Raw genomic sequence first — 17717 nt, 5'->3', positions numbered from 1 at the left:
CGCGCTCTCAGCCATTTACCACGTGTCGCGCTTTGGACGCTCCCTTATACAAATGCTATTTTTTAGATGAATATAATTTGGTTTTCTTGTTATAAATTGTAGTACATCAAGAAAACGGGCTTGACTAGAGAAGGGGCTAACAGGTTATACTCAAAAAAATAGACTAGCTAATGGGCAGGACCAAAATAAACAACTAATGGGTTTGGCATGATTGAAATTATTGGGCCAGAACCTTAATTGGGCTGGTTAGTACATGGGCCATGCTGGTCGCCACGTCAGATCCACGTGGATGCCCTGCTAGTTCCACTTTGCTTTTAGATTATGAAAATCTGTGACAGTTTGCTCCGTCACCAAGGTTTGGGCCTAGTTTGGGCCCATGGCAGACCCATGACGGTTGATACGTCTCCATCGTATCTACTTTTCCAAACATTTTTGCCCTTGTTTTGGACTCTAACTTGCATGATTTGAATGGAACTAACCCGGACTGACGCTGTTTTCAGCAGAATTGCCATGATGTTGTTTTATGTGCAGAAAACAAAAGTTCTCGGAATGACCTGAAACTCCACGGAACATCTTATAAAAAATAATAATAAATCCTTGCCAAAGATGAAGACCAGGGGACCCACACCCTGTCCACGAGGGTGGGGGGTACCCCCCCTAGGGCGCGCCCCCTACCTCGTGGGCCCCTTGGAGACCTTCCGACGCCAACTCCAACTCTATATATTTGCTTTCGGGGAGGAAAAAATAGAGAACAAGAAATCATCGCGTTTTATGATACGGAGCCGCCGCCAAGCCCTAAAACCTCTCGGGAGGTCTGATCTGGAGTCCGTTCGGGGCTCCGGAGAGGGGGATTCATCGCCGTCGTCATCATCAACCATCCTCCATCACCAATTTCATGATGCTCACCGCCGTGCGTGAGTAATTCCATCGTAGGCTTGCTGGACGGTGATGGGTTGGATGAGATTTATCATGTAATCGAGTTAGTTTTGTTAAGGTTTGATCCCTAGTATCCATTATGTTTTGTGATTGATGTTGCTATGACTTTGCTATGCTTAATGCTTGTAACTAGGGCCCGAGTGCCATGATGATGCCTCTTTTTGAGCGCTTTTCCTCCCAAACCATCCAAGAAAAAGGATGATGAGGATTTTGAGCGCTTTTGCTGAAATGATTAGACCTATCTTTCTGCGTATGCGATTGACTGATATGCTCAAAACTAATCCTTATGCTAAGTATATGAAGGATATCATTACTAATAAAAGAAAGATACCGGAAGCTGAAATTTCCACCATGCTTGCTAATTACACTTTTAAAGGTGGAATACCAAAGAAACTTGGAGATTCAGGAGTACCCACTATACCATGCTCCATTAAAAGAAATTATGTTAAAACTGCTTTATGTGATCTTGGAGCCGGTATTAGTGTTATGCCTCTTTCTTTATATCGTAGACTTGATTTGAATAAGTTGACACCTACTGAAATATCTTTGCAAATAGCTGATAAATCAACTGCTATACCTGTCGGTATTTGTGAGGATGTGCCTGTTGTGGTTGCAAACATTACTATTTTAACGGACTTTGTTATTCTTGATATTCCTGAGGACGATAGTATGTCTATTATTCTTGGAAGACCTTTTCTGAATACTGCAGGGGCTGTTATTGATTGCGCCAAAGGCAATGTCACTTTTCATGTTAATGGTAATGAGCATACAGTACACTTTCCGAGGAAACAACCTCAAGTTCATAGTATCAACTCTATTGGAAAATTCCATCGATTATATTTGGAGGTTTTGAATTTCCTCTTCCTACTGTCAAGAAGAAATATGATATACTTATTATTGGGGATGTGCATATCCCTGCTGAGGTAACTTAGTATTATTCGAAATTTCTCCGGTTTCATGTTATTCGGAATGAGTTTATTAACAAGACCTGATCAACCTTGTTAGTGGATTCCTTTTGATGAGCATGAGATGGATGAAACTAGAAGCACAACCTTCTGTACCCTCTTTATACTTTCTGTTATTTAGTTGAAATAAAGTAAAAATAGTATTTTTTCTGTCTGTTTCCTGATTTATCCGTGCAATATAAAAATATCCCGAAAATAAAAGTCCTCTAAATGCCATGCCAATTTAATATGATTTTTTCGGGAATATTTGAGGATTTATAGTGCAAAAATCACCGCGGGGGGGAGCTGCCACCTGGTCACTAGGGTGGAGGGCGCGCCCCCTGCCTCGTGGGCCCACGGTGGCCTTCCTCCACTTATTCCTGCACCCATCCTCTTCTTCCTCCCAAAAACACGAAAAACCAGCTCAAGCACGAGTTCTAGCCCACTTTGCTGTGATTTTCGATCTCCTTGCTCAAAGCACCTCTCACAAAACTGCTTGGGGAGATTGTTCCTTGGTATGTGACTCCTCCATTGGTCCAATTAGTTTTTGTTCTAGTGCTTTATTCTTTGCAAATTTGTGCTGCATAGGTGACCATGTTCTTGAGCTTGCATGTCAAATTTATATGGTGCCAAGTAGTTCTAATGCTTGATATAGGCTCTAGGCACTTGTAGGAGTAGTTGCTATCAGTTTTATTGAGATTTGTTCACTTTTGTTTGAAGTTACTAAAAATTTCAAAATATTTCAGAAAAAATGAAGAGACTTTTGAGGGGCTCATCGAGCCGAAGCTCGAAGGAAAAGAAAAATGAAGAAGCACAGAGGCCCAAATATAATTTGCCTCGTACCGCGGAGGTCCGGCCGTGTGAATGGCCTTCCGATGACTTCTTGAAACAAGCCGGGATTTATGAGGATTTCTATTCATTGATTGAAAATGCGGGCCTCACCGACTTCCTCCACGACCAACGTCATCAATATCTCTTACTCACTAATACCTTTGTGCAAATCTTCTACTTTTTCCCTAAGGAATCACCTCCTTCAGTAGAGTTTCATTTGTATGACATTGTTAAGAAAATGCCATTAGCTGAATTTTGCGAGGTTTGCAAAATACCCTCTGAGGGTACCTTAGATGAACCAACCCGTAAAGATGTGGAAGCATTTATTAACACCATCACGGTGGGAGAAACCAGGAAGGTTTCTGATGCAACAATCACTAGCATATATTTTCCTATTTTACGCTACTTTGCCATATTTGCTAGTCGTTGCTTGATTGGTTGTGGGAACTGTGGAAACCTTAGCGTTCCTGATATTATTATTTTGTTCCATGGTTTATACCGTGATAACACTGTTAGTATGGGCGGAATTAGTGCTAGACGGTTAAGTCTAAACCGTACTAAGGGCCCCATCTTTGGAGGCATTTATGCTTCACACCTAGCTGCACATTTTAACATTTCCTTTAGGCTTCATGAGAAAGAAGAAAAATTGCTGCCTAATACTTATTTAGATTACAAGAGTATGCTAGCGCATGATTTTATTGTTAAGAGTCGGGAAGGGGATCTCAAATATAAATTATTCTTTCATAAACATCATCCTGAAACTATTACCTTGCCTGCTCCTTCCTTGATTAATTTTGAAGGACCTTATCTCGTTACGTGGGCTGCCGTTCAAGCTTACCGAAATCCTGCACCAGCCCCGGAACTGGAACCACAAGATGAGCCTCCATGACAATCTGTTTATTCTTGGGATCCGGAGATGGCTGTCAGCCAGTGGCAGTCAGAGTCCTCTTCATCACAGTACGACTCCAGTTATTCTTCGTCACAGTACGACCCCAGCTACACCTACGGGTATCCGCCAGGCCATCCCTGGCAATAGACCAACTTAGGCCAAAAGCCTAAGCTTGGGGGAGTATGTATTTCTCACCGACATTACATTTATGTTCACACACACTTATTGCTAGATGTCAGTGCTCATACTCTTTCACTGTAATATCCATGCTTGTTTATTTTCTTTTTCCTGCTTTCTTCTTGTGTGTTTGCTAAACCTTAAGAAAAATCAAAAAAAAATAGTAGTAGTTTATTTTCTTGCTATAGTAGTAATAATTAAAAAGAAAACCCAAAAATATTTCCCGTTCTCTTTTACTTGTTGGGAGCTTTCTCGTATAAATAGTTTTTATTTTTTTCTTTTCTTTAGGGGTCGATAGGAGAAGACCATGATTAAATTGTTGAAGTGGCTCTTATATGCATTATTGTTAATTTAACCAAGAGCCCATATTGCCTTGTCTTTCCCTATTTATTGAATGCTTGCAGATTCTAGCTTAGTCCAATGCACATACACTCTTATTATTATTCACATCGTTCGATCGTGCAAGTGAAAGGACCTTTAGAACCGGTTGGTGCCACCAACCGGGACTAATGGGCTTTCAGGCATTAGTACCGGTTCATGGCACAACCGGTGCTAAAGGTCCCATTTTCAAACTCTCCCCCCTGGTGGACCGCCTTTTCAGTTTTAGAAAAAACAAAAGAAAATGATGGAAATGTCAATAAAATAAAATAAAATAAGTTTCCCATGTGATATGTGGTCTAGTTGTTGGGAAAATTTACAAATATGAATTTCGACTTTATTTACAAAATCTCTCTGGAATTTGTAAAATGGGCATAACTTTTGCATACGAACTCGGATTAAAAAGTTTTTTATATGAAAAATCATCTACTCGAAAAGTTACATCCGATGGAGACGGCCTATGGCCTGTTTGCATATTTGTAGAATCCTCAAATTCCAAAAGGAAAAAAAGTTATGCTCAAATTTCAGTTTTTTTAAATTTTCATTAAATCTGGTCAAACTATGGTCAAACTACTTATTCAAGAAGTATTATTGTTACTAAATAATTATTCAAGAATATTGGTGTTATTAAATAATTATTTCAGCTTTTTGAATTTTGGTCAAATCTGGTCAAACTATGGTCAAACTGTGGTCAAACAATGGTCAAACTACTTATTCAAGAAATATTAGTGTTACTAAAAAATTATTGTTTTTTAGAACAATAGTTTCAAACTCAAACAGTGAAATGTGTGACTTCATGCTCAAGCTAAACTCCTGAGGGTTAATAGGATTGACATCTTACTATTGTCAGGAAAACAACGAGTGCAGACTTGGAAACGAGGGAGAATAGAACCCGGAAGTTAAGCGTGCTCTGGCTGGGGGAGTGGGAGGATGGGAGACTGTCCGGGAACTTAGATGATTTGGAATGATGAGGGGTGATTAGAGATTAAATTGAGCAGTGATGAGGGGTGATTAGAGATTAGAGGTTAAAATAATTCAGGAATTTGAAAATAAAAAAATTTCAAAAAAATTTCAAAAAAAAATCAGAAAATTCCTTTAGTACCGGTTGGTGTTACCAACCGAGACTAAAGGTGGACCGGCCACGTGGAGGGCCTTTAGTCCCGGTTCTGGATTGAACCGGGACTATAGGCCCTTTTTCTACCAGTGTGAATTCATCGTTCTTGATTCAGCTTATTATGAATAAACATGTTTGCAATGACAATTAGAGATCATAGTTACTTGTGCCATGCTTGATTAGCTATGAGTTATAATGGTTTACCTTGCGTGCCAACATGCTATTGAAATGGTTATGATGTGGTATGATGAGGTGGTATCCTCCTTTGAATGATTTAAGTGACTTGACTTGGCACATGTTCGCGCATGTAGTTGAAACAAATCAACATAGCCTTCACGATAGTTATGTTCATGGTGGATTATATCCTACTCATGCTTGCATCCAATGTTTATTAATTTTAATGCATGTACATGGTTGTTGTCGCTCTCTAGTTGGTCGCTTCCTAGTCTTTTGCTAGCCTTCACTTGTACTAAGCGGGAATACTGCTTGTGCATCCAATCCTTTAAACCCTAAAGTTATTCCATATGAGTCCACTATACCTTCCTATATGCGGTATCTACCTGCCGTTCCAAGTAAATTTGTATGTGCCAAACTCTAAAGCTTCAAATAAACATTCTGTTTTGTATGCTCGAATAGCTCATGTATCAACTAGGGCTTCCCTTATCTTCCATGTTAGGCGGGTTATTCTCAAGAGGAGTGGACTCCACTCCTCACTCACGAGAAAATGGCTGGTCACCGGGATGCCCAGTCCCATGCTTTATGCAAACTAAATCAAAATTAATTACAAACAAAACTTCCCCTGGGACCTGATGTTTGTTGGAGGCACTCGTTGTTTCGAGCAAGCCATGGATTGATGCTTGTTGGTGGAGTGGGAGTATAAACTTTACCATTCTGTTTGGGAACCGCCTATAAGTGTGTAGCATGGAAGATATCGCCATCTCTTAGTTGTTATGTTGACAATGAAAGTATACCGCTCAAAATATTATTTATATTTATTTCAAAACCGAGCTCTGCCACCTCTGCAAATCCCTGCTTCCCTCTGCGAAGGGCTTATCTATTTACTTTTATGTTGAGTCATCACCCTCTTATTAAAAAGCACTAGCTGGAGAGCACATCTGTCATTTGCATTCATTACTGTTAATCTATATTGGGTATGACTATGATTGGATCTCTTTTACCATGAATTACAATGTCTAGTCAGTCCTTGATCTTTAAAGGTGCTCTGCATTTATGTTTTGCGGTCTCAGAAAGGGCTAGCGAGATACCATCTTGTTATATCATATTATGATTGTTTTGAGAAAGTGTTGTCATCCGAGATTTATTATTATCGCTCGCTAGTTGATTATGCTATTGATATGAGTAAACATGAGACCTGAGAATTATTGCAAATGTGGTTAGTTATGACCTTTGCTGAAAACTTGAATGCTGGCTTGATATATTTACAACAACAAGAGCAAACAGAGTTTGTAAAAGTCTTTCTTTCTCTTTCAATTTGTCAACCGAATTGCTTGAGGACAAGCAAGGGTTTAAGCTTGGGGGAGTTGATACGTCTCCGTCGTATCTACTTTTCCAAACACTTTTGCCCTTGTTTTAAACTCTAACTTGCATGATTTGAATGGAACTAACCCGAACTGCTACTGTTTTCAGCAGAATTGCCATGATGTTGTTTTATGTGCAGAAAACAAAAGTTCTCGGAATGACCTGAAACTCTACGGAACATCTTATAAAAAATAATAAAAAATCCTCGCCAAAGATGAAGACCAGGGGGCCCACACCCTGTCCACGAGGGTGCCCCCCCTAGGGCGCGCCCCCTACCTCGTGGGCCATCTGGAGACCTTCCGACGCCAACTCCAACTCTATATATTTGCTTTCGGGGAGGAAAAAATAGAGAAGAAGAAATCATCGCGTTTTACGATACGGAGCTGCCGCCAAGCCCTAAAACCTCTAGGGAGGGCTGATCTGGAGTCCGTTCAGGGCTCCGGAAAGGGGGATTCGTCGCCGTCGTCATCATCAACCATCCTCCATCACCAATTTCATGATGCTCACCGCCGTGCGTGAGTAATTCCATCATAGGCTTGCTGGATGGTGATGGGTTGGATGAGATTTATCATGTAATCGAGTTAGTTTTGTTAAGGTTTGATCCCTAGTATCCATTATGTTCTGAGATTGATGTTGCTATGACTTTGCTATGCTTAATGCTTGTCACTAGGGCCCGAGTGCCATGATTTCAGATCTGAGCCTATTATGTTTTCATAAATATATGTGTGTTCTTGATCCTATCTTGCAAGTCTATAGTCACCTACTATGTGTTATGATCCGGCAACCCTGAAGTGACAATAATCGGGACCACTCCCGGTGATGACCATAGTTTGAGGAGTTCATGTATTCACTATGTGCTAATGCTTTATTCCGGTTCTCTATTAAAAGGAGGCCTTAATATCCCTTAGTTTCCATTAGGACCCCGCTGCCACGGGAGGGTAGGATAAAAGATGTCATGCAAGTTCTTTTCCATAAGCACGTATGACTATATTTGGAATACATGCCTACATTACATTGATGAATTGGAGCTAGTTCTGTGTCACCCTAGGTTATGACTATTACATGATGAACCGCATCCGGCATAATTATCCATCACCGATCTGATGCCTACGAGCTTTCCATCTACTGGTTTACGCTTATTTACTTTCCCGTTGCTACTGTTACAATCACTACAAAATACCAAAAATATTGCTTTTACTTTCATTACTCTTTTGTCACCGTTACCACTACTATCATATTACTGTGCTACTAAATACCTTGCTGCGATACTAAGTTATCCAGGTGTGGCTGAATTGACAACTCAGTTGCTAATACTTGAGAATATTCTTTGGCTCCCCTTGTGTCGAATCAATAAATTTGGGTTGAATACTCTACCCTCGAAAGCTGTTGCGATCCCCTATACTTGTGGGTTATCAACGGTCAAGAGTCGTCATGGAAGGTGCGGTGGCAAATTATGATGCGATATACATGACAGATTTGTAATCCGTCATGGATGTGCACACATGACAGTTTCTGGGTAATCCATGACGGACTAGTACCGTCATGTATTATCATGTTTCTTGTAGTGATTAGTCACATTGCTTGCAAGGCTTATTATGATGTGCATTACCGAGAGGGCCCAGAGATACCTCTCCGATACTCGGAGTGACAAATCCTAATCTCGATCTATGCCAACCCAACAAAACAGCTTCGAAGATACCTGTAGAATATATTTATAATCACACAGTTACGTTATGATGTTTGATAGCACACAAGGCATTCCTCTGGTATCCGGGAGTTGCATAATCTCATAGTCAAAGCAATATGTATAAGTCATGAAGAAAGCAATAGCAATAAAACTTAATGATCATTATGCTAAGCTAACAGATGGGTCTTGTCCATCACATCATTCTCCTAACGATGTGATCTCGTTCATCAAATGACAACACATGTCTATGCTTAGGAAACTTAACCATCTTTGATTAACGAGCTAGTCTAGTACAGGCTTACTAGGGACACTGTGTTTTGTCCATGTATCCACACATGTATCAAGTTTCTGGTTAATACAACCCTAGCATGAATAATAGACATTTATCATGATATAAGGAAATATAAATAACAACTTTATTATTGCCTCTAGGGCATATTTCCTTCACTGATTTTTTGTCTTCACTAGAGAGAAAGTCTTCACTTTTTCTTCGTGTGCATGTGTCCCTTGCTTATTGCGTCCTAACCATGGATAATCTTCATCACTTAACAGGATGCTTGAGTCAGTCTTCACTATGAAGGGAGGAATTTCATGAAACTTTTCATAATCTTCAGACATGTCTTTCTTGTCCTCCACTCCCACGATATTTATTTTCCCTGAAAGAACTATGTGGTGCTTTGGCTCATCGTATTATGTATTGGTTTCCTTATATTTTCTTTTTTCTCGGTTTGATAGACATGTTCTTCACATAGAAAACTTGTGACACATCATTGGCTAGGACGAATGGTTCGTCTGTGTACCTAAGATTGTTGAGATCCACTGTTGTCATTCCGTACTGTGGGTCTACATGTACCCCGCCTCCTGTCAGATTGACCAATGCACCGAAACAAGGGGGGCTTAAATTACGTCCATAGTAAAGTTCCCATATCTCCCCTATGTACCCATAATACGTGTCCTTTGCCCTATTGGTGTTTGCTGAATCAAAGCGGACACCATTGTTTTGGTGGGGGCTCTTTTTATCTTGGGCAACCATGTAAAATGTATTCCCATTTATCTCGTATCCTTAGAAAGTCAATACAGTCGAAGATGGTGTCGTGGCCAACAAGTACAGCTCATCTCCAACAGTGTTGTTACCCATGAGATGTGTCTACAACCAACCGCCGAAAGTTCTCATGTGTTCACGTGTAATCCAGTCATTAGACTACTCCGGGTGTTTGGAGCGTAAAATATTCTTGTGTTCATTGACATACGAGGCCACCAAGGCAGAATATTGTGGAACTGTGTAGTGTTCTTGCGCCAAGAATGCCCGTCCCTACATATTATTGAATCCGCTCCTAGCGTGCCTTTTCCACTTAGTCTACCATCATGCCGCAATTGAGGAACACCAATCGGCTTAAGGTCAGGAATAAAGTCAACACAAAACGCAATTACCTCCTATGTTTCATGGCCCTTGGAGATTCTACCTTCTAGGCTAGCATAGTTACGAACATATTTCTTTAAGACTCCCATGAACCTCTCAAAGGGGAACATGTTGTGTAGAAATACAGGACCCAGAATGGCAATCTCGTCAACTAGGTAAACTAGGACGTGCATCATAAGATTGAAGAAGGATGGTGGGAACACCAACTTGAAACTAACAAGACACTAGACCAAATCATTTTGTAACCTTCGTAGGATTTCTGGATCGATTACCTTCTGAGAAATTGCATTGAGGAATGCACATAACTTCACAATGGCTAATCAAACATTTTCTGGTAGAAGCCTCCTCAATGCAACCGGAAACAGTTGTGTCATAATCACGTGGCACTGATGAGACTTTAGGTTCTGGAATTTTATCTCTAGCATATTTATTATTCCCTTTTATATTGGACAAGAAGCCAGATGGGACCTTGATACTGAGCAAGCATTCAAAAAAATCTCCTTCCCTGCTTTGGTAAGAGCTTAGCTGGCAGGACCTTAATACTGCTTTGGATGTGCATGCCGTCTTTTCATTCATACATTGCTGGTCCTCCCGTGCCTTCGGTGTATCTTTTGTCTTCCCATACACGCCCAAGAAGCCTAGGAGGTTCACGCAAAGATTCTTCATCACGTGCATCACTTCGATTGCAGAGCGGACCTCTTGGTTTTTCCAATAGGATAGGTCCCAAAATATAGATTTCCTCTTCCACATGGGTGCATGTCCATCAGCGTCATTCGGAACAGATTGTCCGCCAGGACCCTTTCCAAAGATTGGTCTTAAATCCTTTACCATATCAAATATATCATCACTAGTACAGAGGACATGCTTCTTCCGGTGATCTGCCTCACCTTTGAAATGGAGCTTGGAGAGGAGAAAGCTTAAGTGCGGCTCGAGCATTTCACCGAACACCTCATGTGCATAGAAGGTGAGAATAGAGTAACACACACCTCCACCACGCTGCCTGGCCAAATAAACAGAGGAGAGGGCGGGCAGGTGCGGGGTATATATAGGCATTTTTTAGTCTCGGTTGGTGTTTAGAACTGGGACTAATGACTGACCTTTAGTCCCAGTTCCAAACACCAACCGGGACTAAAGGGGTTGCGCGAGGAGGGAGGCCCTTTAGTCCCAGTTGGTGGCTGGAACCGGGACTGGTGCCTGCCGAGGCCCGGCCGGCGTCCTTGCCGCTCGAACCGGGACTGATGCATGCATTAGTCCCGGTTCATAAGTCGACCGGGACTGTTGCTCTGATCTGGCAAAAACCAATGCCCAGTTTTCTACTAGTGCATGCAGGCAACGACAACGACCACACCAACCCGCTATTGCCATGCTTTCGGAGCCATCCTTGCCTGGTCACACAGCTGCCCTAGCGATAGGCGGCCCATGTGCTTGGAACTGGGACATGTATCCTGCGCCCGTATCTCCCTTGGGATGGGGGCGTGTGCCAGCCTAGTCGGTCCCTTCTGTGGACGAATCTACCCTGGGATCGGGGTCGACAACGCCAGCACCTGGATCTTCTCCTCCACAAGCTGGAGCATCTACACCAAGCCCTCCCGTGGACCCTCCTCTACCACCGCGAACACAACTACAGAAGGGAGTAATGTCCAGAATTAATTATATTTTTTGTCAAATATGGTTTATCTTGTATGGCAGGTGAACATACTAAACTATCAGATGCTCTTGCTAATAATAGGTGGAAGACATCTATGAATGATGAGTACATGGCCTTGCAATGAAATAAAATGTGGTATCTGGTTCCTCCTTGACAAGGTTACAACTTGATTGACTGCAAGTGGGTGTACCACATTAAAAAGAAGTCAGATGGCACCATAGATCGCTACAAGGCAAGGCTTGTGGCAAAGGGCTTTAAGCAAAGGTATGGCTTGGATTATGAGGACACTTTCAGTCGTGTCATTAAAACGCAACTATTCTCCTTGTGCCATCTATTGCTATGTACAGGGGATGGAGCCACTGGTAGAAAAAGGGCCTTTAGTCTCGGTTCGTAAGGGCCTTTAGTCCCGGTTCTGGAATCGGGACTAAAGTGTCGGTACTAATGCCCTGACCCTTTAGTCCCGGTTCAATCCAGAACCGGGACTAAAGGCCCTCCACGTGGCCGGTCCACCTTTAGTCCCGGTTGGTAACACCAACCGGTACTGAAGGAAATTTTCTGAATTTTTTTTGAATTTTTTTTGATTTTTTTTATTTTCAAATTTCTGAATTATTTTAACCTCTAATCTCTAATCACCCCTCATCACTGCTCAATTTAATCTCTAATCACCCCTCATCATTCCAAATCATCTCACTTCCCGAACGGTCACCCATCCTCTCACTACTCTAGGCTGAGCACGCTTAACTTCCGGGTTCTATTCTCCCTCGTTTCCAAGTCTGCACTTGTTGTTTTCCTGACAATAGTAAGATGTCAATCCTATTAACCCTCAGGAATTTAGCTTGAGCATGAAGTCACATATTTCACTGTTTGAGTTTAAAACTATTGTTCTAAAAAACAATAATTTTTTAGTAACACTAATATTTCTTGAATAAGTAGTTTGACCATAGTTTGACCACAGTTTGACCATAGTTTGACCAGATTTGACCAAAATTCAAAAAAGATGAAATAATTATTTAATAACACTAATATTCTTGAATAATTATTTAGTAACACTAATACTTCTTGAATAAGTAGTTTGACCATAGTTTGACCAGATTTACTAAAAATTTAAAAAAACTGAAATTTGAGCATAACTTTTTTTCCTTTTGGAATTTGAGGATTCTAGAAATTTGCAAACAGGCCATAGGCCGTCTCCATCGGATGTAACTTTTCGAGTAGATGATTTTTCATATAAAAAACTTTTTAATCCGAGTTCGTATGCAAAAGTTATGCCCATTTTACAAATTCCAGAGAGATTTTGCAAATAAAGTCAAAATTCACATTTGAAAATTTTCCCAACAACTAGACCACATATCACATGGAAACTTATTTTCTTTTATTTTTTTGACATTTCCATCATTTTCTTTTATTTTTTTTAAAACTGAAAAGGCGATCCAAGGGGGGGGGGTGTTATAGTTTGAAAATGGGACCTTTAGTACCGGTTCGTGGCACGAACCAGGACTAAAGGTCTCATCCCCATTAGTCCCGGTTCGTGCCTCAAACCGGGACTAAAGGTCTAATCTTTAGTCCCGGTTTGTGGCACGAACCGGGACCAATGGTTGTGGGCCAGGAGCGAGGCCCATTGGTCCCGGTTCATCCCACCAACCGGGACCAAAAGGTCTAAATGAACTGGGACTAATGCCTTAGCCGCACGAACCGGGACCAATGCTCACATTAGTCCCGGTTCTAGACTGAACCGGGACTAATGGGCTGAGCCGGCCTGGACCATAGCCCTGTTTTCTACTAGTGAGCCTTAGACGGCTAGATGTTCATAATGCGTCTCTTCATGGTGTTCTAGAAGAAGATGTGTACATCAAGCAACCTCATGTGTTTGAAGATAAAAATAAACCTTTTTCATGTCTGCATGCTTCATAAATCTTTATATGGGTTGAAACAAGGCCCCAGAGCATGGTATTCAAGGCTGAGTTTGAATCTTCAAGCATTGTCACTGCTTCATCCATATAAAGATTTATAAAGCATGCTCTGGGGCCTTGTTTATCTATACCAAACTGCAAATATCCATTTTTATTCTCATATATGCTGATGATATCATTGTCACTGCTTCATCTAATGAGGCAATAAGAAAGTTTCTTAAGGGTTTAGGTTCTGAATTTGCTCTAAGGGATTTGGGAGATTTGCATTTACTTTTGGGCATTGAGGTTAAGAATAATAATGGCCTTCATCTATCTCAAGCCAAATATGCAACTGAGTTGTTGAACATGATTGGCATGCAAAACTAAAAACCTTCACCAACACCATTGTCTAGTTCAGATTCTTTGTCACTTACAGAGGGAGAACTCCTGGATCAGGAGGATATCACTAGCTATAGAAGCATAGTTGGTGGTCTTCAGTACTTGACCCTTACTAGACTTGGAATTTCATTTGCAGTTAATAAAGCGTGTATGTTTCTTCATGCACCCATCACATCTCATTGGACAGCAGCCAAACGAATTTCGGGGTATGTGAAGAGCACGTTGACTCTTGGTCTCACACTCAGTAAATCATCATCTACTATTATCAGTACATTTTCTGATGCTGACTGGGCCGGCTATGTGGATGATAGAAGGTCCACTAGTGGGTTTGCTATATTCTATGGATCAAATTTAATCTCTTGGTGTGCAAAGAAACATGCAACAATTTTCAGGTCAGGTACAGAAGCAGAATCCAAAGAATTAGCAAATGCTACAACAGAAGTTATTTGGGGCCAATCTATATTGAGAGAACTTAGAATTGTGCAAACACAACCTCCTTGTCTCTGGTGTGATAACCTTGGTGCTCCTTATTTGTCTGCCAACCCAGTTTTCCATGCCAGGACCTAGCATATTGAGATAGATTTTCACTTTGCCAGAGAATGAGTTGCAAATAAATAGTTAGAGGTCAGATTTATTCCTTCAAAGGATCAGTTTGAAGATGGATTCACAAAAGCATTGCCTACTAGAAGCTTTAAAGAATTCAGACGTAATCTCAACTTAGTGTAGTTGTGATAAGGGTGAGTGTTGTCAATATTATGTAACTCACGTATGTATGTCACGAGTCATTGTTTGGCCGTGGTCACACATGTAGACTAGGGGTAGTTGGGGATTTTCCAGTTTATCTTCTTATCTCTCTATTCCTCCCGTGTATATCTGTAACCCACGAGACTTGGCTCTCGCACATATCAATAAATACATCACGGGCTCCTCTGTATAGGAGTTGAGACTCTTCATGATACTTTGAAAATCACATCGCTACATAAGAATGGTACTTCTGGTTCTACAATACTTGGTACAATACTTTGAAAATCTACCATCTCCTTGTTCTACAATACTTGGTACATCGTCACTGGCATCTATGGAGATCGTTGAGCCTTTACATGCTTCTCTATTAACTAACATATTTGAAAGAATTATCATCACATGCTTTCGTACCCACATCTTTATATTCCTCGCACCGTGCACCTATGAGCATACAAGAAGGATGCATGGGTTACCAAGTCATACAAACAAGTCCTGAAATAAACATTTTCCGTTAAAAACTAGATATTACATCTTTCTTGTGGTGTGATTGTAGTAAGTAGCTATGCTTACCATATCGTGTGATTCCGACAAAATGACTTCCATGGCGGCATCTGTCACAGATAGAGAAACACATTTATTTGCCATCATGGCAACAATACTCTTCATTTGAATGTTCACAATTTCCCTCAATTTGTTGTGTGAAAGCGGCTCAAATATCGCAATCTCGCTTAATCTGTTGATAAGATCAGGCTTGAAGCATTTCTCAATCTGCATGAATAAGTATTATATGACGATCAATCACTAAGGACTTTACAAGGGATAGTATGGGTCTGATTTACATACCTCTTTCATGAGAAGATCACGTGCATTTTCCATCGCCACTTCAGCTGATAGGTGCTCTGATCCTAGATTTGAGCTTATAATAATGATTGTATTCTTGAAATCTACATCTCGTCCTTTGCCATCAACCAACATACCATCATTGAGGAGTTGAACAAAAACCTTGAGTATTGAGGGGTTTGCCTTATCCACCTCGTCAAAAAGGATAACACTATATGGCCGGCGCCTGACAATCTCAGTGAGTTGTCCCTCTTCTTCATAGCTTTAGGAAGTTAAATTAAAAGGTGAGACATGATGATGAAGCATAAAAAAGAATACACTTGCAACAAGTTTACAAGTCAAACCTTCGAGGTCCTCCAATGAGACGCGACAAAGATCCACTCTCAGCATATTCAGACATGTCAAAATGAACTAACATTTTCTCATTACTAAATAGCTTCTCGGCAAGAGCTTTAGCAAGTTCTGTCTTTCCAACACCAATCGAGCCCAAAAAGAGGAAAGAACATATCGGTTGACCTGCTTTATCAATGCCGACCCTAGAACGTAGCACTGCTTGTGCAACCAAACTAAGTGCTTCATTCTGTCCAACTACTCGCTCATGAAGTCTATCTATTAGACAAGTCAGTTTTTCCTCCTCTTGATCAAGTGTAGTGATAGGAATTCCAGTCCACCGGCTCACAATCTTCATACAAGATTAGAAAATGGTAACTAAGAGCATAATAATGAAATAGTAGAAGCTACTGAGACATGAGATGAATGACCTGTGTGACATGGCCTGGACCAACCAGTATCTCCCCCGGTGCATTTATTTCTCTTTGTTTGCTTACACGCAACTTTACCGCAGTGCACGCCTCGTCCATGAGATCAATTGCTTTATCAGGAAATATGCGACCTGGAACAAAAAAGTTCACAATTTTCTTCAAGATGCACCAATTTAAAAGAGTAGACCAAATAATTTCTCGACGATTTCACAAACGTACCGGTAATATAACGGGCAGCAAGCTCTACAGCGGCAACAAGAGCCTCGTCGTCGATTTCCACGCCATGGTGCTCTTGGTACTTCTGCTTCAGCCCCCGCAGGATGGCAATGGTCGTTTGCAAGCTCGGCTCCCCGATTTCAACCTTTTGGAACCGCCGCTCGAACGCCACATCCTGCTCAATGTACCTGTAATACTCCTGAGAGGTGGTAGCACCAATGCAGCAGAGGCGACCACGGGTCAACGCCGGCTTGAGGATGTTGGCGGTGTCCGCGGTGCCGCTTCGATCGCCTGCGCCAATGAGCATGTGCATCTCGTCGATGAAGAGGATCAATTTACTGCCTTCGTCCTCGGCCTGCTTGATGGCCTCCTTCAAGCGCTGCTTGAACATGACGCGCAGGGTGGTCCTGGCGATCATCGCCCCGACACCGAGCACCCCAACGCGCGCTCCAACGAGAAGGTCGGGGACCGTCCCGGCAGCAATGTGTTGGGCTAGGCCCTCGACGATGGCCGTCTTGCCGACTCACGCGGCTCCGACGAGCGCGGCGCAGTTCTTGGTCCGGCGGCAGAGGATGCGCACAGGGTTTAGCGATTGATTACTTCACACCCGGAGAAACCGAGAAACTAAATGAACTTTTTTCACGTGCACACAGGGATTTGTTTGCACATATAATTCTCACTAACTTTAAATGCATACTATTTTTTCCCGTGGCAACGCACGGCCATATGTGCTAGTTAGTTCTTATAGGAGGTAGCACCATGTGGTCAAAGTTTCGCTGCTCCAAGGGGAGATTATTCGACCTAACTTTTTCATAACAAACCGAGAAAAAAAACTGCAACCCAAACAAGATTTTTTTGTTTCTCTGGCATGACAACAAATGACCATATCATATTATGGAATCAATTTGTGTCATATTATTCTTGATGTTTTGCCTGATGTGTGAACTATTCCACGAGGGTTGTGAGACTTTTTCTATTTACCATGCACATACTGAGGTCGTAGTTCGTCATATCGTCTCCTTGCCTAAGAATCACATATCAACAGCATGGCTTGGCTTTTCTCAAAATACACGGCATTGCTTGGCTTTTCTCAAAAATACACAGCATTGCCTGACTCTTTAGTAACAAGTGACACTTGTCTTACTAAAAGTTGCTACAATACCTTAATTAGGGAACAAATTGAAAAATAGAGAGCTAAAGTACTCGTCAAACTATCATGAATTATTTGTACGTGTGCTTCCTTGCAAAAAAAGAACCTTTTTGTTCGACACCTTAGGCGTTTTCAAATGCCTTGCAGTATCTGTG

General features: G+C 41.5%; 1 protein-coding gene across 1 annotated transcript; it reads right to left on the bottom strand.

The window, feature by feature from the left end:
- Positions 1-14826: 14826 nt before the first annotated feature.
- Positions 14827-16830, bottom strand: LOC125518200 (chaperone protein ClpB1-like). The gene is made up of 6 exons (XM_087531657.1): positions 16416-16830; positions 16221-16327; positions 15780-16117; positions 15439-15697; positions 15166-15363; positions 14827-15036 (listed from the first exon to the last, which is right to left on the bottom strand). Exons 1-6 carry the CDS (start codon positions 16828-16830, stop codon positions 14827-14829), a joined length of 1527 nt encoding a protein of 508 aa, XP_087387783.1.
- Between the last annotated feature and the right edge of the window lie 887 nt (positions 16831-17717).

This window comes from Triticum urartu, chromosome 7A (genome assembly GCF_056163025.1).
Source record: "Triticum urartu cultivar PI428250 chromosome 7A, HENAU_Tu73, whole genome shotgun sequence".
NCBI lineage: Eukaryota > Viridiplantae > Streptophyta > Magnoliopsida > Poales > Poaceae > Triticum > Triticum urartu.
This window is presented reverse-complemented; position numbering and strand designations above follow the sequence as displayed.